The 25,767-nt window shown below is 38.7% G+C and overlaps 1 protein-coding gene across 1 annotated transcript in view; it reads left to right on the top strand.

Moving 5' to 3' along the window:
* The window catches only part of LOC126355900 (attractin-like protein 1), a 278,201-nt gene that overhangs the window by 240,149 nt on the left and 12,285 nt on the right, over window positions 1-25,767 (top strand). Inside the window, exons 20-21 of the mRNA XM_050006409.1 lie at window positions 11,501-11,579; window positions 11,670-11,795. Of these exons, the coding sequence (XP_049862366.1) occupies window positions 11,501-11,579; window positions 11,670-11,795 (205 nt within the window). The remainder of the gene's footprint in view (window positions 1-11,500; window positions 11,580-11,669; window positions 11,796-25,767) is intronic.

Here is a 25,767-nt window from a genome sequence, read left to right as displayed (position 1 = left end):
GGTGCCTGTTCTTCTATTGCGCTGTGGGGTACAGGTCTTCCCTCATAGATTAAGTCGATTGAATCGAGCACTGACAGAAAATATTCAGTGTCACTGACAGGAAATATTCAGTGACGTGCTTGGGCGTTGTGGGTAATTTTTCTGTAATGTGTGATTGTAAACGTCTTTTTAAAATTTTTCACACATCTACCTGTAATATTGGGTTCATCCAGTAGCGTGTCTTGTTCAGGCGTTTTTCAAAGTAACCACGGAGACTAGCATATGTGCCATTGAATTGTGTAGGATTGAAAATCTTGTGTCTGAATCTTTCTTGCACTGCCTCAGACCAGTATTTGTTGAGGAAAGCTCTTTCAACTTGAATATAAGTGTTGCAATGTTCTGCCACTTCGGTTGCCCATAAGAGCACATCACCTTGCGTATATCCTACGACAAATCTGATTTTCTGTGCTTCTGTCCAGTTGCGTGGAAATACATATGAAAAGCACTGATAAACACTACGGGATTTATTCTTTTACCTTTGGTAGTGAATGTAGAAAATTGTTGATGCCTCAGCAAACCTTCGTCTGAAAAAATAGTTGATGAACATGTGGCAGTTTCGGTCATATTTATGTCAATATGGTTGTTACCTGTGATTCCAGCTGGTAATTGTTCAGGTATTGGAGTTGTTGGTATGTTTATACATTGCCATCTACAACTGTCACTTGTACCTGCTGTGGGTCTTGTGACAATTTGCGAATATATAGCAACAGGTTGTGGTTTGTTTACTGTACCTTGTATATTACTACATTCATATTTTGAGACCTGGCGATATTTTCCTACAAAAGAGAGGATCCTATTTTCTGCGGCTTGCAGGTTAATGTTTACCTTGTTCATGATTTCATTTTCCTTTTTCTGAATAGCCTTTTCTACTACATCTGTGTATAACTTACAATCGGTTACCATCTTCTCTGCAATGGTGTTACCCTTATCTAGTGTACCTACTACAGCTTGACTAATGATATCACTCATATTTTCATTAATCTTCTCTCTCCTTCTTAACACATGCTGAGTCACTTCTAATGCTGCTACCCTTAAAGTAAGCTCTGGAGGTACACCTTCGTAGTCTTTATTTATTTTGTTAATGACAGTGGTTACTTCTTTTACTGTCTAACACAGCTGGTTTTGTGTGGCTTCAATGTGTGTGTTTGCATCAGTGATTTTCTTCATCTGTTGTTCTACTAGGTCGTGATGGTCATTAAAAGAATTTACCTTCTGTTTTAACTCTATAATGCTACCATTAACTTCAGAAAGTACTTCATTCTTTATCTGTGTTTTCACATCATTCAATTTTTCGTCTACTTCAGTGTGAAAATTTTGGGCTAAATCATCGAATTTCTGTGAGACCGTGTCGTGCAAATCCTTGAATATTTGTTTTTGTTCTTGCTTCATTGCATTTAGATCTTGTGTAACTGTTCATATCTTGTGTCGAATTATCAATTTTGGTATTCATATAGTATTTCATATCACTGAAATTGGTATTGCTACCATCTAATTTCGTGTCCATGTTAGATAATAGCTGCTACAGCAGTGCCTCAGTTGTACTACTGTGGTTGCTGTGCGCTGTGCTTCCCAAGTTAATGTTTGTGTTGTGACCAAGTGGTGTTTGTAACGTGTTGTCAAGATTCATATTTTGCTCACTCTCCAATGTTTCATTCATGAGCGGTATGTTGCTTTGGGAGACGCGTGACATTGTCTCGTCAATGGTAAACATTGTGCCGTCAAGGATATTTTGCGCTGGAGAGTTGTTATCATTCGTCACTCGTGCGACACTCATCTGCGATCTGCTTTAAACTTCTGCAGTAGTCATGCATGGTGCCTGAACTTCAGTTATTTGATCTTGCAATTCTATGCCATCTTCTGCATTTTCGCTATTGCTATCAATAATGGGATTATATTTTTCGGCCATATTATATGAATTTGTAAGAAATAGAAATTTCAACAAAATGATTTAAAAAATCCTACATTAATTATTACACTTGATAAATGCAAATTACGTGATGTCAAAGCCTGTTTTGTCATCTGTTATGATGCTCAAACTATTGTCACAATTCTTTGTTTTACTGACAATACGTATCGCACTGAAAATTTCTTGTAATTTTTTCCCCCTTTTCTTTTCTTTTTTCGCCAATAAAATTCAAGGAAGGAAATAGTGAGGAAAGGTTTCTATCTACATCAGAGGATGTGCTACCAAGTGTAACCATGCAAGCAACTTGTGTAGCCATCCTACTTTTACTGTGCCAAATAAAACCACTTGTTGTTGTTGTTGTGGTGGTCTTCAGTCCTGAGACTAGTTTGATGCAGCTCTCCATGCTATTCTATCCTGTGCAAGCATCACCCGACTTAATTCGATTACATTCCATTATCCTCATTTTGCTTTTGTTGTATCCTCCTTTCAAGACACTATCCATTCCGTTCAACTGCTCTTCCAAGTCCTTTACTGTCTCTGACAGAATTACGATGTGATCGGCAAACCTCAAGGTTTTTATTTATTCTCCATGGATTTTAATACCTACTCCGAATTTTTCTTTTGTTTCCTTCACTATTTGCTCAATATACAGATTGAATAACATCGGGGAGAGGCTACAACTCTGTCTCACTCCCTTCCCAACCACTGCTTCCCTTTCATGTCTCTCGACTCTTTAACTGCCATCTGGTTTCTGTACAAATTGTAAATAGCCTTTTGCTTCATGTATTTCACCCCTGCCACCTTCAGAATTTGAAAGAGAGTATTCCAATCATCATTGTCAAAAGCTTTCTTTAAGTCTACAAATGCTAGAAATGTAGGTTTGCTTTCCTTAATCTAGCTTCTAAGATAAGTCTTAGGGTCAGTATTGTCTCACGTGTTCCAACATTTCTATGGAATCCAAACTGATCTTCCCCGAGATCGGCTTCTACTAGTTTTTCCATTCTTCTCTAAAGAATTTGCATTAGTATTTTGCAGCCGTGACTTATTAAACTGATAGTTTGGTAATTTTCACATCTGTCAACACCCGCTTTCTTTGAGATTGGAATTATTACATTCTTCTTTAAGTCTGACTGTATTTCGCCTGTCTCATACATGTTGCTCACCAGATGGTAGAGTTTTGTCAGGACTGGCTCTCCCAAGGCTGTTAGTAGTTCTAATGGAATGTTGTCTACTCCCAGGGCCTTGTTTCAACTCGGGTCTTTCAGTGCTCTGTCAAACTCTTGACGCAGTATCATATCTCCCATTCCATCTTCATATACATCCTCTTCCATTTCCATAATATTGTCCTCAAGTACATTGCCCTTGTATAGACCCTCTATATACTCCTTCCAGATTGCTTACTAAGGAAAGTTTTACGTGACCTGGGTCCAATTTCTGCCTTTTTGTAACACTCACTCCCCGTCGTGATTCATGCAAACGGAAAATACTGGCAATTAGTTTTTGCAGTTTATAACAATGTTTTAAAAATTTCTGACTATACCAATAGTTAACAAACACAATTCACGACCAGTGCCCAGAAATCCTGGCACACAGGTCTCAGTTGTAATGTAATTAAACTGCAAAAATTGTCTGTGCTTAACTTAATCTCCTTTGACGCTCAGACTTCGCCTAAATATTTGAAGATGCAAGCAGCTAAAGGACTCCGTAGGCACTGGCGCCCGTCGTAATAACATATAAATCACGTCACATACTGCCATAAATGCAAATGTGTTATATTGGTCAAATATTGTATTATTCACTCATATTTAAATACACTTAGACTGCAGTACATTCTGCTCTACAAAATGCACATCATTCACTTACGAGAAAAACTACGACTGTCCACTACTAAAAACAAACGAACAGTACATCAAAAAACGAATGTGAAATTTTTTTTTTCTTTTGTCCGTGCCTTCCTAGTTAATGTCTCTGCTAATGCATCTGTTTGATCAGTATTTCATTTTTGCTTTGCTGTTAAGTAAGTATTAAATTAGCGGCATCGTGGGGGGTATTTCATTATGTTCCTGTATATGATATACAATAGTCTGAAGTAAAAAATACTCACAGTAGATCTTTTACCATTCCCTGTGTCAGCATTTGGGTGTTGTTACTATAAAAGTCGGTGCCCAGCATGTACATAGTTCTTGCAGTCTTTATGGCATTAAAGTAACTGTCTCCCACTATTTTTCATATCCACACCTTTCCATCATCATCCTCTTTGTGAGATTATGAGCTGTGCTTGGAAGTATCGTTTGGTTAGTGTGCTTCCCATTTGAGACAAAGGGCTTAGTTTCAGTCCTGTACCAACATACAATTTAAATGTAACAGTGTTTTAAAAAATTTTGAGATTTATGTTAAAGTGCTTATGTTACTCTGTGTGGAGCCTTTGCAGAGCCACAGCCTTGTTGTCTCAGTACCATTCCAAACTTTTTCCATTTATTCTGTTGTGGCTGCAGCTGAAGGTATCTCAAATTGCACAAAATTTTAAAACATTTTAGCTTTTGCTTGCCTTTGTTTTAGGAGGGGTATTGAAAATGTATCTTCTGTCGTTTGTAAACCAATGAAATATGGGAGATTTTCTTCAGTGGACACGTGGAAGAGGACACCCATGTGCAGCCGTGAAATTTTTTTTCCCCATCATCAGAAAGAGTCGGTCACTGGCAGTCAGCTCATGAGTGGGAACATATAGAGAATGCTCATCACTTTCCAGTAGGTGGTGAAATTTCGGAACAAACTGAGCAGAGATATGGCATCAAATATTGTTATAAACTTGATGATACTCAAGTGGAACCCATTCACAAGGTTCAACAGGCTTTCAGGGTTGAAATGTAGAGAAACTCATAGATAAAGGAGTGTTTACAACCACTTCAAAGATGGCTGCTTATCAATGCACAGTGAATTGCATTTAGGCAGACCCACATGAAGTCAACATGACAATATTGTTGAGCAAGTGCAGATTTGGCGTATAGAAGAACATCATATAAGAGTTGAGACTTTGTGAACGAGGTAGGACTAAGCATTGTATTAGTAAAATCAGTTTTGACAGGTAAATAGTGCATGAGGAGAGTGTCCACAAAATATGTACAAAGACTGCTCATAATGAATCAAAAGCAGTGCCGTCTGGAAATTGTGCAGGACGTGCGGGACAGTGCAAACAGTGGCCTCAACTTTGTGTACACCATGATCACAGGGATGAGAAATGGGTTTATTGGCATGACCCAGAAACCAACATACAGTCACCACAGTGGAAACGTCATTTCCGAGGCCAAAAAAAGAAATGCAGGTCTGCAGCAGTGTAAAGGTCAAGTTGACCATTTTCTTCTACTCTCATGGGATGGTGCATCATGAGTGCTCACTACAGTGCAAAACCATTGCAAAGGAAATCAATCACATTTGTGATGCTGTGCGGCACAAATGACTGAGTTGTGGGCAGCAAAAACTTGGCAGCATCATCATGATAATACACCCACCAATCAGTGCATCTGATACATAATTCCCTCACTAAACACAAAATTCCGGTGGTTAGTCAGGCTCCAAATTCTCCTGACATGGCTCTGTGTGAATTTTGGCTATTTCCCAAGCTGAAAATACCCCTGAAAGTAACATGATTTGAGTCAAGATAAGACATCGTGCAGAATATGACGGCCCAGGTGATCACCATTCTAAAAGACACAATCCAGTATTGTTTCCGACAATTGCAGGTCTTCTGGGAAAAGTATGTCCATTACCAACGAGACTTCTTCAAAAGGATTAAGGTTCTGTGCCCCCAAGTTAATAAGTGTAATTTTGACAACCAAAAGTTCTATACTTTTTTAACACACCTCATATTCTGAAGAACTACATTGATTGTTTCTGGAAGAAGCTCTCAAAATTTCTCAGTTTTGGCAAAAATTAAATGGAAATACACACTATTTAATATTCATTATACCAGCATAGAGCATGGTGTGTCATTCTATGAACCTGTGATTCATAAATGTGTTTTGCCAATTGCACATTATCTCACAAAATGAATAACAGTTGCTGTTGACCTATTTATACATCAGCTATATGTATGCTGCTCTTCTTGTCAGTTTATAATACCATGTAATGTTATTTTCCAAGTTGAACCTGATTGATGTATGTTTGTCAATGACTGTGTCAATAGCTGCATAGCTACATTCCTAAGTTTCCATTTCCATAATATGTAATGTGTGAATTTTGTGAAAAATATGTGTGCTGTTGACAACTGCCAGAAGAAAATATTTGGCTGCAGTTATTGACAGCACTGTCAATGTGCACATCAGGACTTGGTCCAAAGCCCTCCCTCCCCCCCCCCCCCCCTCTCTCTCTCTCTCTCTCTCTCTCTCTCTCTCTCTCTCTCTCTCTCTCTCTCTCTCTCTCTCTCTCTAAGGCCACATAGTTTATTTAGTTTGTGATTATAAAAAAAAACATAATTTGTTCTACCAGTTAGCATTAAGCCATCTGTATTTGGCCTGTGGAAAACTTGCCACATTTCCTCCTACCACAGTTTGTTATTCACTTTAAGTAACAGTGATTATAAACCTGTTATATTGTTACAATGTTTTGTTTCACTAGTTGCATTTCTGAGTTCCTCAGTACAGTGCCAGCATTGACATTACATTCTTTTCAGCATCTTTATAGTAAGAGATAATTTTATATGACAGTTTTAGTTACCACTTATCCTGTTTTACCCCATGCCAGTATTTATGGCACAAAAGAGGAAAAAAGGCAAAGGCAGATGCAAAGACTCGCCAATTTTAAGATATCTTAACAGAAAAAATATTATTTTGTTAAGAATGTATCCTTGCTCTTATGGTCGCTGGGTAAGATTTACAAATATATCAGCAAAGGTTAGGCAATAATTCCATATCCATCATCAACAAATGCATTTTTAAGAAACAGTTAAATATTTTTGGCTTTTAAAAATTGGGGGACGAAAGAGAGATGAGATTCAATATTTGAAGGGCAACTTACTGAAACAGGAAGATATCACATCATTCTCAGTGTCAATTTAGTGATTAAAAAAAGTTGTTAAGCAGGTATTTGGAACAGAACAACTCAGTAAAAGAATTTCCCACATGTTGCACATATATGATGTCCTGTGAACAGTTACTTGGATAATACTCTGAATAATAAGTAGTAAATTTCTAGATTGGAACAATTTATAGTAGATTTGGATCACAGTGTTGAGGCATTGGTAATGCACAAGTACCTATGTTTATTTGAAGAACTGCTGCAGACTTAAATATTGCAGGAGAACTATAGTTGATTTTGTCAGTAAATGGACAAACATACTGGTGAATGTATGTTTTGAACAGACAATACATTTTTCAGATGTTGTAAGCTTTATATGGGGTTTATTATCTGGAGTATGTCCTGACACTGCAACACAGTTGTGATTGGAATAGATAATTGGAGTCATTCGTGAAAAGGAGGCAATAGAACTAGAGATGAATCTTTGAAATTTTAATGTGTTTTCATAGCACGTTCATCCAAAAATGTTTCATACAAAATTGATTCTATTCAAAAATGTTTTGGAAAGTGCCACCATTGTAATGAGTGTTTGAAATGGGTAGTTGATTAAAGGTAAAACGTTGAAACAGTTTATTGATGGAAGAAAAGAAAATGTAGAATTTATAGACAAAAGAGGAAACAATTAGTCAGGTACAAGATTATGAGTGGAAGTATTGTTCAACATTCCCTATAGAAGCCAGCAGAAACTTCAAACAAATTTACTCTATAACTGCAATGCAAAGGTCAATTTGTTCGTGAACTCTTCAGAGAAGACAAGACAATTTGTAAAAAGCTACAGTTCTTAAAAAGACATGTATAAACTTAAAATTGTTTTCATTTTGTTGCTCGAGGGGTTCAAGAGTATTCTGTATAATTAATACAGTGATGAGTTGGTGGCTTTAAAAGAACAGTTTGGAATGAAGTTTGCTGGTTCACAAAGCTTCACATAGATACTACTAAAGTACACTCCGAGACACAATACGACATACAGGTTACCTACCTAACAGTTTCCAGTGGGAACAATAACTTGATTTTCAGTGTGTTGTATGATTATTGACCGAATTTAAAAATAAAATATCGTAATGTACTCAATAAGATATGTTATTATAGGTTATCTGTCTTGAGCTGACTTCAATGTAATTAAAAAGAATTACACCAGACATGTTTCACTTTATTTACAAATCATCTTCTGTGGCAGTGTGTAAATTGGATACGTTCATTTGTACATTTATTTTTTTATTCTTTTAGGTTAAAAACAGTGTTTTCTTTATGAAGTTAGTCTCTAAGCTATAAGATACTTATGGTGTTTCTTTACATTGTCTGCACCTTTCCCTCTTGCTAGCAGTGGTCGATGTCGACAGGCTTCGTTTCACATCTGCAGTTTTTGGCATTTTGCGTTATTTCCTGTGCTGCACTATTTATAATGGACTTAAACTGTTTTTCATTCATCACTGCTACAGTGTTTATGCCTATTTGTTTGTTTTCGTTCATGTTGTGAGTGTTGCCAACCTATGAAATGATTCTGTGTGTGTGTGTGTGTGTGTGTGTGTGTGTGTGTGTGTGTGTGTGTGTGTGTGTGTGTGTGGTGGGTGGGTGGGTGGGTGGTTGTCTTTTTTTTGTTGTTGTTTATCCTTATGATTTCCATGCCTGTGTATCTGGTTGTAATTTTATGTTGGTGTTGGTGTAGGTGTTCTGCAAAAGTTGAATGATTTGTACTATACTTCCATGCTCTTACATGTTCTTTGTATCTGGTGTCAAATGTCCTGGTTTGACCTATGTATCTTCCATCACAAGTATTGCATTGCGGTTGGTATATTCCTGATTTGTGATACAGAAATAAACACACACACACCAAATTGTTTCATAGGTTGGCAACACTCACAACATGAACAAAAACAAACAAATAGGCATAAACACTGTAGTAGTGATGAATGGAAAACAGTTAAGAAAGTCAGTTATAAATAGTGCAGTGCAGAAAATAACACAAAATGCCAAAAACAGCAGATGTGAAATGAAGCTTGTCGACATTAACCACTGCTAGCAAGAGGAGAAGGTGCAGACTGTGTAAAGAAACACTGTAAGTAGCTTACAGACTAACTTCATAAAGAAAATGCTGTTTTTAACCTAAAAGAATCAAAAAATAAATGCACAAACATACGTATCCAATTTACAGAACGCTACAGGAGATGCTTTGTAAATAAAGCGAAACGCGTCTGGTGTAATTCTTTTTAATTACATTGCAGTCAGCTCAAGACAGATAACCTATAATAACAGATGTTAACAGCAGCTGCAGAAGATGGCCACACAAACAAACATACTCAATAAGAGTTTTTATCTTATATTAAAAGTTTGACACAATAAGACAAGTAATACAATTAGAAACAATATGTTTGTCTTAAGGCAACGTAACTGACTGTGTGCAAATACCCGGACTATATTCATCTGGTGTTTGAGAATGAGAGCACTTAATGTCTTCCAACAAACTTTATACACAGTTTCAAACCTTCACAAAACTTTTTCTCACTTACCCACATAGAGCACTGAATGTACCTGCAAAATTACAGCATTATATGACACACAGTTCAGGAGATGTGGTGTTATAAACATGGTGATTCTTGAAAACCTGGTTTTTGCTTAAAAAGAAGTGCAGAGTACGTGGACTGTATGCATATAGTATTTGATAATGATAGCAGTTCATGACTTCCAACAAACTTTAAGCATAATTTTAAACTTTTATCACTTACATGCTTAAAGTCAAATATTTTACTCATTAACTTATTTGGGAAGCAATCAGACTTTAGAAGCTGTTTTATACGTAGGAGTTTGATCCTTTAAAGAATCAAGGGTTTTTCTGATCCTTCATATTTCCTCGCCCTATAAATGATGAGGAAAATAATGTGCCAAAAACTTATAAAAGGAGCATATTGACTTCCATTAGAGCTAAAATAATAATAAAAGTCAATATTTTGGTTTAGTATTAAAAAGTTCATTTGGTGGAATAAACTATGGAAATTTCTCTGCATTTTGTAGACAAATCTTGTCTCTTTGCCTGTACACATGTGAATTTGAAAATATAATTTTTCTCTTCAAAAGTAAAAGAAAATAGATCAGAATTGTTAGCAAGAATTATATACAATTACTTTCAAAATTCTACACACCTAAACTTTTGTAATATTAGTGTCAGTATTGCTTATTTTGAAGTTTGAGTACACAAGGCTTATCTTCACATTGAATTAACATTCATATACCATATTACAAAAAAAAAAAAAAAAAAGATCAAATAGCAGCTAGTTGTAATCCATATAAAGATGAAATATTTTATTTAATCATTTCAAACAATGGAAAATCTAGGATGGAATGTTACAATACCAGAGAAGGAAAGTTGATACTCACCATATAGCGGAGATGCTGAGTTACGATAGGCACAACAGATTCACACAATTATAGTTTTCGGCCATTAAGGCCTTTGTCAGCAGTAGACCCCCTCTGCACCTTCTCTCCTGTCCTCCACGTAAACTGCAACACTTCACTGTCCGCCACTCCCACCATACTATCCCTTCCCCTCCCCACCCCAGCCTCCTCCTTATCTCCTCCCAGTCGCCACTCCCATCATGCACGGGTGCTGCTGCTCGCAGTGTGATTTCAGTTCTCTGAGACTGCAGCTGTTTGTGCAAGTTGCATTTGCGTGAGTGTGTGTGCCTGTGTGTCTATTGCTGACAAAGGCCTTAATGGCCGAAAGCTACAATTGTGTGAATCTTTTTGTTGTGCCTATCGCGACTCAGCATCTCCGCTATATGGTGAGTAGCAACTTTCCTTCTCTGGTGTTATTTAATTATTTGCTAACTGACTCGGAAACAGAATGATAATTGGATTGTTTAACCAGGAAATATTACTCACTTAAAATAGTTTGTCCATGGAGTTTGGTAAGCAGCAGAGGAATGCATTGGTTGAAGCCAGGTCATAAGTCACATATGGATAGCTCAGTCAATAAGAGCTTCACTCAATAGTGAAAGACAGCAGGTTTGAGCTCCAAAGTGACACACTTTTTTTAAATCTGTTTTAGAAGTTAAAATTTAAGGACACCTTCAACTTCGAATGAAAGTTTCATTCTGGAATACCGTATCTTGACTTCATAACCTCTAGTGCTTTGAGAGTGCAATTAGTTTGTTTGTGCAATATTATGTTACTGCGTGTTTAAAATTTAGTAAGGTACAGGAAGACTTTTGAAGACGTTTTTGCCCAGCTTGTTTGTTAGATATGTAACAACTAATCTGTGAATATAAGAATAAAGCTTATTATTTATTTTGAGTACTACATTGGCTTCTGTTCAGCTCTGGTACTAGACCCAAAAAGGAAATTAAAATAGGGAGAAGTTCAAACAAAGAAGCAAGTAAACAGTAGGAAAATTGTGTACAGAGTAAAGTAAGAGGTGCTGTGAGTTGTCCGCATCTGAGTTGAAATATTGTTGTTCTCACTTGACACAATTTTATATTTTATTTCCAGGTGTTTTTTACTCTTACTTCTTGTAGCTGCTATTCTCTGGAAGATCAAGCAGAAGTATGATATGTACAGAAGAAGACAGGTATGGAAAACAATAATACTGTGGTAATAGTAAAACTATAATTTGGAACATTGTTATTGCATATCAAACATTTTTCCCTTTCTCTGACAGAGATTGTTTGTGGAGATGGAACAAATGGCAAGCCGTCCTTTCTCCCAAGTATTAGTTGAGATAGAACAACGGGAGAAGTTGGAAGATTCCTCAGAGTCAATATCCACACTTAGGAAAAAGAAAAAGGTATGATCAAATAAATCTAAATTTTTTCTGAAAATATTGTCACACTGAATTCTGCAGATAATTATATAAAGAAATTAGAAGTCTTTTTAGTTTATTATAATACATTTTTGTAAATTAAATTTGCGAATTTCAGCAGCAGGGATCATTCTCACTTTTGTTTGTAGACCACTGCACATAAACAAAACCAACATAGTGCATCCCATTTGATAAATAAAATATGTTGTGAAACATATGTACATGGAAATGATACTTTACTTTAAATGACAGCTTGTATATAACTATTTTTTTAAAAACTTCCAATACAACTGTTCAGTGGTTTTGTGAATTGCAGCAATACATCTCTGTATACCGTATTTACTCGAATCTAAGCCGCACTCAAATCTAAGTCGCACCTGAAAAATGAGACCTGAAATAAAGGGAAAAAAAATTTCCCGAATCTAAGCCACACCTGAAATTTGAGACTCGAAATTCAAGAGAAGAGTAAAGTTTTAGGCCACACCTCCAAATCGAAACAAAGTTGGTCCATTGTAATATGAGAGACAGTTTAGGTCGAATGAATGACGATACACCTACAGTAGTTTGATTCGAGTTGTAAGCTTAGCAGTTAAGCTTTACCAGGTAGCCATTGCTATGCATCAGGTGCTCCGTTCGTATGTATACATGTACCCTTCCTTTTTCACGTGCTTCGTCTGGTTTGAATTGATTTCTTATTTTGCTTTGATCTGATAAGTGCTGTTTTCTTTGTAATAGGTGTTTACGTCACTCTAAGCTGAAAATGCATTACTGTACTGTGTCATGCATTGTTTGTCGCATTCTGATAGTGCGTGTTTATGGCCTATCGCCGCTCGCAGCATGACTTGCTTTTGTGCACGCTACCGCCGTTTACAATTAAGAGAAAAAAAAGAGGAATCGTCTCATTAGTGAAACAATGGCAATGAGACTGCCATTTGTTGTTACGTACACTGCTGCTTTCTTTGATAATGATCAATAAGAACCAAATAATAGACTGCGTATGATAGAACATGTTCTGAACGAGAGTTAGGCGAAAATTTTTCTCCGTTTCTTCTTTAGTACATCAAATTCTACACAGAAATTAGAGTAATCTTAGATTTAAAAAATCTAGTCAGTTGCCGTGCTTCATTTCTGACTGTATCACTACTAGGCAAAAGAATAATACGAATAAAAACATGACACGATATGTATATTCTTTCGCATTTGCTGTTGTCTCACTCTAGTTTCGTAGCTTATTAGGCAGACAGGATTTAAGTGAGATAGCAGCAAACACGAAAGAATACATGGCAAAATGTTTATATTCGTATTATTCTTATGGTGAAGAGAATACTGCATGTGATTCACATTTCATCAGGTTCCTATTAGCAACCATCTCTTCTCATCGGTAGGAAAAAATTCAGAACGTAGAGTTGGTCATATTGACAAACATCCCAAACAGTCTTGCCAGTCGGATTTTTGTAGTACATTGAAATTCTGCTACATCTGGAGATGAACAATACTGAGTTTGTATTTACTTCGTTGGATAATGTATGAAAATGCAGTGGTCGAAACTCGGGGGGGGGGGGGGGGGGGGGCTCGTTTACCACCTTTCTTTTTTTAATGATGCAGAGGTTTTGGCACCAGTGTTTACCTTTGAGCCTAACAAAGCATGCCTGTGTAGCACTACATATATTCGACGGCAGAAGTTAGTGGCGGCAGCTACCAACATTTTTCAGAACTTCCGCTTGCTTTGCACTCGATTCTAAGCCGCAGGTGGTTTTTTGGATTACAAAAACTGTAAAAAAAGTGCGGCTTAGATTCGAGTAAATGTGGCTCTTCATTTTGCATCTGAGTTGAGCAAACATACGCTGTTGATAATATGACTTCAGTCTTCATTCTAGTTGTGAGAAAACAAATTAAATTTATCTGAGAAAGAGATAATTATGAAAATACCAGCACATACACACGACGAAATCCTCTTTGAAAAAATAGAGGAAATATCAGTAGACTTCATTTCAAAAGCCATGAGTTAATAATAAATATTACACACACTTTCATTCACACAAACAAGCACTCCTCATGCACACATGACCATCATCATCTCTGGTACCTCAGACTGGAATGCAACTGTCACATCAAATGAGAGCAGTAGTCTGGAGGGGTCAGTGAAGGGGAAGTGATAGCATGGTACATGTATGGGGAGAGAAGAGTGTGTTCTGACGGAGCACACTGGACTCACTTTTGGGAGGATTGTGGCTCAAACCTGACAGAGCTTGTTGGGACTATATGCATTCACAAAGACTGCCAGGCGCAGCATCGGGAGGCTGTGGTTTGGGGAGGGGTTGAAGGTGGGAGGAGAGAAGGAAAGAGAAAAGGAGGACAGGTTCATTGGCAGAGGGCAGCACACAATGAGCGTGAGGGCACATGAATACGGAGGAAGTGATAGGATAGTCGGGATGGAAACTGTTGGGTGGATGGTGTGGGGACAGTAAGTTATTGTAGATGAGGCCAGGGTAATTTCAGGAGTGGAGAATGTGTTGCAACAGTCATTCCTGTCTGTGCAGTTCAAAAAAATCTGCTGATGAAGGGTGGGCTCCAGTAACTGGGATTGTGAATCAGCCATTGAAATCAAACGTGTTTGGTTCAGTTGCATATTGTGTCAGTGGGGGTCAGTTTTGCTCTTGACAACATTTCTCTCTCTCTCTCTCTCTCTCTCTCTCTCTCTCTCTCTCTCTCTCTCTCTCTCTCTCTCTCTCTATTCATTTAGCTGGTTCCGACTCTTCGTGACCCAATGGACCAAATCACGCCACTTTTTCCTGTCTTGCACTTTTTCCCATAGACCTTCCAGGTTGGAACACATTTCTTCTGCAATGCCATTGATCCATCTCATCCTCTGACATTCTCTTCTAGTTCCTTCAATCCTCCTCAGCATTAATGTTTTTTCCAGCGAGGCATGCCTTTTGCATTGTGTGTGCAAAGTAGGTCAGCTTTTGTTTTAACATTAGACTTTCCAGGGAGAAATCTGGTTTTATTTGCTCCAATATTGATCTGTTGGTTCTCTTTGCAGTCCATGGAACTCTAAGAAGTTTCCTCCAACACCACAATTCGAAGGAGTCAATTCTTCGCCATTCAGCCTTTCTAATGGTCCAGGTCCCACATGCGTACATCACAATACAGATCTTTATTGCTGGTGTTATATCTCTGGACCTTATAACCTTGTCAAGGTTTGACATCGCCTGTCTACTGAGCAACAGGCGTCTCTGGATTTCATGGCTGCAGTTGCCATCAGCAGAGATCTGGGAACTGAGATAACTGAATGTGGTCACTACCTCCATGGTTTCTCCTGCTATATCCCACGAATTGGTAGGTGTAGTTGCCATAATTTTCATTTTCTTCACATTCAGCCTAAGACCGGCCATTTCACTTCCGTCTTTCCCCTTCAGCAAGAGTGTTCTCAATTCTTCTACACTTTCTGCAAACAGGATTGTATCATCCGCGTACCTCAGGTTGTTTACATTTATTCCAGCTGTTTTAATTCCTTTTTCTCCTTCATCTAGTGTCGCATTCCTCGTAACATGTTCTGCATACAGATTGAATAAGTATGGTGACAGTATGCAGCCTTGCCGGACCCCTTTCTGAATCTCTATCCATTTCGTTGTTCCATGCAAAGCTCTCATCGTGGCTTCTTGGTCGAGGTATAAACTCTGTATCAGATGAATGAGGTGATCTGGTACACCCATGTTTTTCAATACATTCCATAATTTGTTGTGATCGACGCAGTCAAAGGCTCTGGCATAGTCAATAAAGCAGAGGTACACATCTCTATGTAATTCTCTTGCTTTTTCCATAATCCACCAAATGTTAGCAATTTGATCTCTACTCCCTTTTCCTTTCCTAAACCCAGCTTGTCCTTCTGGTAGCTCTCGATCTAGATATTGGCGAAGTCTAGTTTGTAAGATTTTCAACATGACTTTGCTAGCATGTGAGATAAGTGTGATTGTTCGGTAATCTGAGCACTCTTGAGAACTTCTCTTCTTTGGAATGGGGATGCATACTGATCTTTTCCAGTCTTATGGCCACTGCTGCATGATCCATATTTTTTGACATATTGAGTGCAGCACTTTCACTGTATCCTTTCCAGTGACTTTAAACAATTCTGCTGATATTTCTACATGTCCACTAGTTTTGTTATCAGCCATATTTTCAAGGGCCCACTGGATTTCACTCTCCAAAATATCTGGCTCTAGTTCTAAATTAACATTAGCAGTAGGAGCCCTGTCCTTATGCAATTCTTTCTTGTATAGGTCTTCTACATATTCTGCCCATCTTTCCTTAACATCCTCTGCTTCACTCAGATCTTTCCTGTTTCTTTTATCATTCCAATTTTTGCCTGGAATTTTCTTTTAATTTCTCTAATTTTCTTGTAAAGATCTCTTGTTTTCCCCATTCCGTTACTATCTTCAACTTCCTTGCACTGTTCATTAAAGAATAAATTTTTATCTCTTCTAGCTAATTTCCGAAAATCTTTATTTAATTCAACCATAGCTGATCTATCTCCCTTGATTTTTGCTTTCCTTAGTTCTTCTGCAACTTGCAGTGCCTCAGCTGATAGCCATTTAGCCTTCTTGCTGTTCCTGTTCTTGGGAATGTGTTTCTCTGCGGCCTCCTGGACAGTATTGGCTACTTCTGTTTACATCTCTTGTGAGCTTTTGTCCTCCAGCTCTAATACATTAAATCTGTTTTGCACCTCTACAGTGCAGTCAGAGGGTATAGAGTTAAGGTCATATCTGCAAGTTGGGATGCTTTTTGCTACATTCTGAAGTTTCAGCCAAAATTTTACAATCTGGAGCTCATGATCTGATCCTCAGTCAGCCCCAGGTCTGGTTGTAGCTGACTGAACCGCACTCTTTCACCTCTGATTACAAATTATGTAATCAATTTGGTTCCGGTGTTGGCCAACTGGCGAAGTCCAGGTATATAGGTGTCGTTTTGGTAGTTGAAACAGTGTACTAGTAATTATCAATGAATTTTCTTGGCAGAATTCTAGAAGTCTCTGTTCTGCTTCATTTGTTATACCTTCCACAGCATGATTTCCCACTTTTGCATTCCAATCCCCAACTATGAAGACTATATCCTTTTTTGGTGTTGACAGTAGTAATTATTGTAAATCTTCATAGAACTGGCCAATAATTTCCTTTTCAGCATCAGTTGTTGGCGCATAAACTTGAATTACTGTGATGTTGAGAGGCTGATCTTGAAGTCTGATGGACATCATTCTCTCCTTTTTATATTTGCATCCCATTACAGCTTTTCTCACTTCATCACTAACTATGAAGGCTACTCCATTACTTCTGTTGTTATTGTGCCCAGAATAATACACCATTTGGCCATCCGAAGCAAATTCTCCCATGCCTGTCCACCTCATTTCACTTATTCCCAATATGTCGTTGTTGATTTTCTCCATTTCTCTTTTCACTGTGTCTAGTTTTCCTTGATACATGGATCTTACATTCCATGTTCCTATGCAGTGCTTCTCTCTGCACCATTTTACTCTTCGTGAAGCTCCTCTCAACCTGGTTCCTCCTGGAGATGCGGTCAGGGAACTTGAAACTCCGGAACATTTTGAGTTGAGCAAAGCCATGGGGTTTTCTTGGGATAGTTCAGTGGTGGTTTCCTATCGCCTTCCACTGTCCTCCAACTCCTATCTGCTTACCGACTCAATTTCCCGCTGGGGTTGGTTACCCAACCTTCCACTGAGTTGCTCGGCTTAACAGGGGCACCACGTGTAGGTAGGAAGTTGGAGAATTGAGGTGACGGAGGCTGTGAGAACTCTCTTGCTGAGTTCTTATAATCGCGTATCACCCCCATTTTATGCCAGAGTCTCATGGTGTCTGCAGACCGTCATTTCCTGGGCCCTGATGACAGTTTAGTTGTGGCCATTCATCCTGGTGGACAGCTCGTTAGTAGTCCTACCAATATATAGAGCTGTACAATGACTGCAGCAGAGGTGATATATGATGTCAGCGCTTTAACGACTGGCCTGGCCTGTGATAGGGTAGGATAAGTCTATGGCAGGAATGGAATAGGAAGTGCTGGATGGGTAGATTGGGCAGGTCTTGCACTTGGGTATCCCACACAGCTGTGATTCATGAGGCAAGGGGTTTAGATTGAGAGCGGCATAGGAATGGACTGGGATGTCGTGGAGGTTGGGTGGGTGATGGAACACCACTTTAGGAAGGGTTGTGACGTTCACTTGCTTTATTTCATCGTTGATTGTCCTCACTCGCTGTTGACATACTGTGTTGCTATACTGGCTAAAAAATGGGGAGTAAGTTCAACACTGACTACTTCAAATGACGTAGCCAACAGGTACACATTTGCGTTTCACATTTCTTTACTTTCACTGTTCACAACCCCCAATAATACACAGCTATTATAGCCAGTTAACTATTGTTTAACTTTTGATAAGCCTCATTAATAGGTTGCAGGCAAACATCCACATACTGCTACATCTAGGAGCAGTAAAAACCTGACCACACATTTCACAGTCTTTCAAATAAATTGAACATACACTGTCATTGCCTTCACACACGGCCATTGGTGTAACACTTATTTCACAGTTAAGTTCACTCATTCAGTTAACTACATACATCAAAAAATTCTGTCTTTTTAACAGTTTCTTTTACCTCAAAAGTTAGGCCAAATTATTTGTTTAAATGATGAAATTAACAAATATAGTTATGCAAACAATACTTTTGATGAAACTGTTAATTACTTTGGATTTAATTAAGGGCTGGCTTTGCTAACATGTTTTCAAATAGAGCCAAATAGATCCTTTAAGAACACTATTAGTTGTTCCTTCAAATGTTTATAATTAGTACAGAATTTATATTTGTTTATCAGTCAACAATATAATTTAAGTTACAAAACAATTACTGATTTCACTCTATAACAAAAGATACTAACTAGGAATAGTTAAAAAAGATTTCACTCTATAACGAAAGATACTAACTAGGTATAGTTACAAAAAATAGTAAGTAAATCAATTACATACATAAAATGTAAGCACAAAATTAGATCTTGTGTTATATTGTTTAAAACTGAGGGCCAACCTTTCTCTTTTATATAAATGCAGATTATACTCATATATGATAATAGTAATTATTCAAAATGAAAAAAAATGAGTTTAAGAAGGCAGAGGGCAAAACAAGAGTGGACGTAAAAATATCCCAGCTTGCTTCGTCACGGGGTGGAGAGGATCTTCGGTGGTATGTCCCTTATTTCAGTTGTTCCAGTCTGGGGTGGCACTGGGTGATGGACCATGTCTATGTAGCTGGGTTTTGGGGATGGTGTGAGGATTGGGGATGTGTGTTGAGATCTGTTTGCAGGCAGGGTCTGAGGGATATGGCCTGTCAGTGAGTCTTGGTGAGACGTGCAGCATACTGGGCTCACCTTGGTCTTACCAAGGCCTTCACAGACAGGCACTATCTCCCCAGATGTTGTCCGCAAACAGATTTTGTGTGCCATTTGCGCACAAACCCCTAATCCTCCCAACACTTCCAAGAACCAGCTACAAAGGAGTGCTCCCTTCATCATCCAGTACCACCATGGACTGGAACAACTGAAATAATTATGCCCTTAAATGAGGGAAATCCTACTCAAGATCCTCCTCACCCCTCCTAAAATAATGTTCCATCCCTACACTGTTCCCAGTGCTAACCCCATGCCACATGGGTCATATCCATGTGGAAGACCCAGGTGCAAGACTTGCCAGATTCACCTACCCAGCACTTCCTATTCCAGTCCTGCAACAGGCTTATACTCCCCCATTAACTGTGAGACCAGTCAAGTCATTAAGAACTTCTGCAGAAATCATTGCACAGCTTTTTATATTGCAGTCCATCAGCACAACATGCAGCTGTACATGACATGTTTGATTTCATTGGCTGCTTCACAACCTGGATCATCTGTATCCTCTTCTCCACCACCAGCTTTTTTGAACTGTACACATGGGAGTTACCCTTACGACACATTCTCCGCTCCCAAGATTATCCCGGCCTCGACCTGTGGTAACCTATTGTCCACACACACCCTCCACTCCCTCTGTCCTAGCACCTTCTCCCCATTCATCCTGCACCACTGTCTTGCCTGACACTGTGCCTGGTGGTCTTCATGTCTCCATCTAACCCACGCATGCCCTGCCAGACAATGCTCTTCTCTTCCCCCACCCGTTCCCTGCTATCCCTTCTCCTACCCCCTTCCCCTCCAGATTCCTGCTTTCATTCACTGTCACAGTTGCATTAGAGGTGTGCTTGCCTGTGTGAATGAATGTGTATATATGTGTGTTCTTTTCTGAAAAAGGCTTTAGCCGAAAGCTAAATCATAACAGTCTCTTCATTGTGGCTGTCTGCAATTCAGCACCTCATCTTCATGGTGAGTAGCAATCTATCCGTTTCCTTACATTGTGATATTTCAACATGCAAGTTTCTGTTGTTAGTTACTTCAAAATTTTTTGTCTTAAATAATGAACTGTTATGTATACAAAACACTTGTCTCAGTTTTGTATTCTCCAGACTTTTATTGTTATCAGTTTTTTACCACTTTTTCTTTCTATCTTTTAACAGAACTTAGAGAAGATTGTTTGCTTCATTCGGCATATTCAGTCTTTTTGATGTTGTACATTGCACAGAGCTTTCCCCTTCTATTCAATTCCTGTCTCATTTATCAGACAACTGCATGAATGTATCATCCAGAATATACAGGTATAATTTTTAGTGCCTTGTTTCAAAGGCTGCTGAGTTTGTGGAACCAGTCAATATTTAAGATGAGGATTTAATGGAAAAGAAAATGCTATCACTTCTATGCAGTAATACCCCGAATTACACTACACCATGTTACCCAAATCTGAAGTTGCATGATTCATCTGCTTAAGTACTGCACACCTCTATTCCTACTCTGTGCCCACACAGTGTACAGCTTACAACAGCTTCAGATGAGCTGTCTTCATTGACAGATGTAACTATGTCATCCAAACAAAGAAGAACTGATTCATTTGTGTGAAAATCATTATCTTTAGAATATGAACCCAAGATTATCAGAGACTCCAATGGAAAAAAATTAAAATTTAGGAATTTGCAAACAAGTTTGGTCTGCCAGAATCAACAGTCACAACAGTTATGAAAGGCAAAGAAAAAATTCTCGAAGCTATTAAAAATGCTCAGTCTGGGAATGAATCATTCATAAACGTCATGATATTATTTCTCAGATGGAACCAGTGTTAAAATAATGGTGTGATACTCAAGTAAGAGTGAAAGATTCTCCTGTTGATCAGAACATGGTATGCTCTCAAACTAAGCTGACCGAGTGAGGAGGCACAGTGGGTAGCTCACTAGACTCGCATTCGGGAGGACGATGGTTCAAACTCAACGTCCAGCCACCCTGATTTAGGTTTTTCGTGATTTCCCTAAATCACTTCAGGCAAATGCTGGGATGGTTCCATCGAAAGGGCATAGCCGACTTCTTTCCCCATCCTTTCCCATTGTTCCCTAACCTGATGAGACCAGTGACCTTGCTGTTTTGTCCGTCTCCTGAATCAATCAATCAACCAACCAACCAACTAAACTGATTTTTCAGAGATTGAAAGAAGAGTGTGGGGAAATGGCCAAAGATGATCTGTTTAAAGCTAGTAATGGTTGATTTAACCAACTCACAAGTTATTGTTATTGGCATAGATAGCATGCTGAAAGTGGAGAGCTGATGAGAGACAGCATTAGCCTATCCTACGAAACTCAAGGTAGTGATAGAAGAAGGTGGCTATAGCAGCCAAACAATATTCAACGTAGATGAAACTGATCTGTTCTAAAAGAACTTTCATCATGAATGAAGATTTCCTTTCCAGATTTTAAAGCCACAAAAGATCAATTGACAGTTATAGTCAGCATGACCCCCCCCTCCCCAATGAACCATAGACCTTGCCGTTGGTGGGGAGGCTAGCGTGCCTCAGCAACCGTAGGTGCAACCACAACAGAGGGGCAGCAGCCTTTTCAACAGTTGCAGGGGAAACAGTCTGGATGATTGACTGATCTGGCCTTGTAACACTAACCAAAATGGCCTTGCTGTGCTGGTACTGTGAATGGCTGAAAGCAACGGGAAACTACAGCCGTAATTTTTCCCGAGGGCATGCAGCTTTATTGTATGTTTAAATGATGATGGCGTCCTCTTGGGTAAAATATTACGGAGGTAAAATAGTCCCCCATTCGGATCTCCGGGTGGGGACTACTCAAGAGGACGTCGTTACAGGAGAAAGAAAACTGGTGTTCTACGGATCGGAGTGTGGAATGTCAGATCCCCTCATCGGACGGGTAGGTTAGAAAATGTAAAAATAGGAAATAGACAGGTTAAAGTTAGATATAGTGGGAATTAGCGAAGTTAGGTGGCAGGAGGAACAAGACTTTTGGTCAGGTGAATACAGGGTTATAAATACAAAAGCAAATAGGGGTAATGCAGGAGTAGGTTTAATAATGAATTTAAAAAAAATAGGAGTGCGGCTAAGCTACTACAAAAAACGTAGTGAACATATTTTTTTGGCCAAGATAGACACGAAGCCCACGCCTACTACAGTAGTAAAAGTTTATATGCCAACTAGCTCAGCAGACGATGAAATTGAAGAAATGTATAATGAGATAAAAGAAATTATTCAGAAAATGAAGGGAGTTAAAAATTTAATAGTCATGGGTGACTGGCATTCGATATAGGAAAAGGAAGAGAAGGAAACATAGTAGGTGAATATGGATTGGGAGCAAGAAATGAAAGGAATCTGCCTGGTAGAATTTTGCACAGAGCATAACTTAATCATAGCTAACACTTGGTTCAGGAATCATAAAAGAAGGTTGTATACATGGAAGAAGGACTCTGACCGCAATCTATTGGTTATGAACTGTAGATTAAAACTGAAGAAACTGCAAAAAGGTGGGAATTTAAGGAGATGGGACCAGGATAAACTCACTAAACCAGAGGTTGTACAGAGTTTCAGGGAGAGCATAAGGGAACTGTTGACAAGCATGGGGGAAAGAAAAGCAGTAGAAGAAGAATGGGTAGCTTTGAGGGATGAAGTAGTGAAGGCAGCAGAGGATCAAGTAGGTACAAAAGTTGAGGTCTAGTAGAAATCCTTGTGTGACAGAAAAAATATTGAATTTAATTGATGAAAGGAGAAAATATAAAATTACAGTAAATGAAGCAGGCAAAAAGGAATACAAATGTCTCAAAAATTAGATTGACAGGAAGTGCAAAATGGCTAAGCAGTCATGGCTAGAAGACAATTATAAGGATGTAGAGGCATATCTCACTAGGGGTGAGATCGATACTACCTACAAGAAAATTAAAGAGACCTTTGGAGAAAAGAGAACCACTTGTATGAATATCAAGAGCTCAGATGAAAACCCGGTTCTAAGCAAAGAAGGAAAAGCAGAAAGATGGAAGGAGTATATAGAGGGTCTATACAAGGGCGAGGTACTTGATGGCAATATTATGGAAATGGAAGAGGATGTAGATGAAGATGAAATGGGAAATATGATACTGTGTAAAGAGTTTGACAGTGCACTGAAAGACCTGAGTCGAAACAAGGCCCTGGGAGTAGACAACATTCCATTAGAACTACTAACAGCCTTGGGAGAGCCAGTCCTGACAAAACTCTACCATCTGGTTAGTAAAATGTGTGAGACAGGTGAAATACCCTCAAACTTCAAGAAGACTATAATAATTCCAATCCCAAAGAAAGCAGGTGTTGACAGATGTGAAAATTGCCAAACTATCAGTTTAATAAGTCACGGCTACAAAATACTAACGTGAATTATTTACAGACAAACGGAAAAACTGGTAGAAGCTGACTTCAGGGAAGATCAGTGTAGATTCTGTAGAAATGTTGGAACATGTGAGGCAATACTGACCCTACAACTTATCTTAGAAGCTAGATTAAGAAAAGGCAAACCTACGTTTCTAGTGTTTGTAGACTTAGAGAAAGTATTTGACAATGTTGACTGGAATACTCTCTTCCAAATTCTGAAGGTGGCAGGGGTAATACAGGGAGCGAGTAAAATACAGGGAGCGAAAGGCTATTTACAGTTTGTACAGAAACCAGATGGCAGTTATGAGAGTCGAGGGACATGAAAGGGAAGCAGCGGTTGGGAAGGGAGTGAGACAGGGTTGTTGCCTCTCCCTGATGTTATTCAGTCTGTATATTGAGCAAGCAATAAAGGGAACAAAAGAAAAATTTGGAGTGGGTATTAAAATCAGTGGAGGAGAAATAAAAACCTTGAGGTTCGCCGATGACATTGTAATTCTGTCAGATACTGCAAAGGTCTTGGAAGAGCAGTTGAACGGAATGGACAGTGTCTTGAAAGGAGAGTATAAGATGAAAATCAAAAATCAACTAAAGCAAACGAGTATAACGGAATGTAGTCGAGTTAACTTTGGTGATGCTGAGGGAATTAGATTAGGGAATGAGACACTTAAAGTAGTAAAGGAGTTTTGCTGTTTGGGGAGCAAAATAACTGATGATGGTCGCCTAAGTAGAGAGGATATAAAATGTAGACTGGCAACGGCAAGGAAAGCGTTTCTGAAGAAGAGAAATTTTTAACATCAAGAATAGATTGAAGTGCCAGGAAGTCGTTTCCGAGAGTATTTCTATGGAGGGTAGCCATGTATGGAAGTGAAACATGGACAATAAATAGTTCGGACAAGAAGAGAATAGAAGCTTTCGTACTGTGGTTTTTACAGAAGAATGCTGAAGATTAGATGGGTAGATGATATAACTAATGAGGAGGTATTGGATAGAATTGGGGAGAAGAGGAATTTGTGGCACAACTTGACAAGAAGAAGGGACCGGTTGGTAGGAAATGTTCTGAGGCATCAAGGGATCACAAATTTAGCATTGGAGGGCAGTGTGGAGGGTAAAAATCGTAGAGGGAGACCAGGAGATGAATACACTAAGCAGATACAGAAGGATGTAGGCTGCAGTAGGTACCGGGAGATGAAGCAGCTTGGACAAGATAGAGTAGCATGGAGAGCTGCATCAAACCAGTCTCAGGACTGAAGACCACAACAACAGTCGACGTGAATGAAGCTGGTGATTGTAAATTAAAATCTCTCTTAGTTTATCACTCAGAAAACCCAAAAGTTATAAAAAATAAATCTAAAGCTGGGTTGGCTTTGATTTAGAAGTTGAATGCTAAAGCTAGGGTGAGAACTTCCTTTTTGAGGACTGGTTTGATCACCACTTCATACCTGAAGTTGAATAATATTGCCAATTAAAACAAAACCCATTTAAAGTGATGTTGTTAATGGACAGTGCATCAGGTAATCCTCCTGTTACTGTAATCAATTTTGATACATGTGAAAGTTGTATTTTTGTCACCAGATGTAACCACCGTGCTTCAACTGATGGACCATGGAGTCATTAAAACATTTAAAGCTTACTAGATGAGAAAATAGTTTGCGCTTCTATGTGAAGCTATTAGACAAAACAGTGAGCCCTCTGCTAAAGACTTTTGAGAGCAGTTCAATGTTTTTGATCTCATGAGAATTTTTGTCCAATCTTGGAATGAAATTTCACAAAAAAACATTAAATGGCATCGGGAAAAAACTGTCCACTTTTCTTTCTCCCCCTCCCCACACTCTCACACCCTAACCCCAACCTCAACACCAACCCACCCCTATCTGAAACCCAGGGGGAATCAGTACCACATCCTGATCAAATTGATAATGTGTGTGAAGAAGTGATCAGTTGTGCCAGAGAGTTAAATTCAGAGTTGGATGGTCATGAAATTCAAGAACTGCTGAAGTCACACAATCATGAGCTGAGACAGTTGATAAGTTTATAGAAACGCATGAGCAAGAACAAAACAATGAACAACCTGAAACCTCAGAATAATTTCAGTCAGAAGATAAAATGACAGTTGCAAATTTGACAGAAGGCCTGAGTTAG

Source organism: Schistocerca gregaria, chromosome 3 (genome assembly GCF_023897955.1).
Source record: "Schistocerca gregaria isolate iqSchGreg1 chromosome 3, iqSchGreg1.2, whole genome shotgun sequence".
Lineage (NCBI taxonomy): Eukaryota > Metazoa > Arthropoda > Insecta > Orthoptera > Acrididae > Schistocerca > Schistocerca gregaria.
Note: the sequence above shows the minus strand (reverse complement) of the source record. Positions and strands in the feature narration are given on the sequence as shown.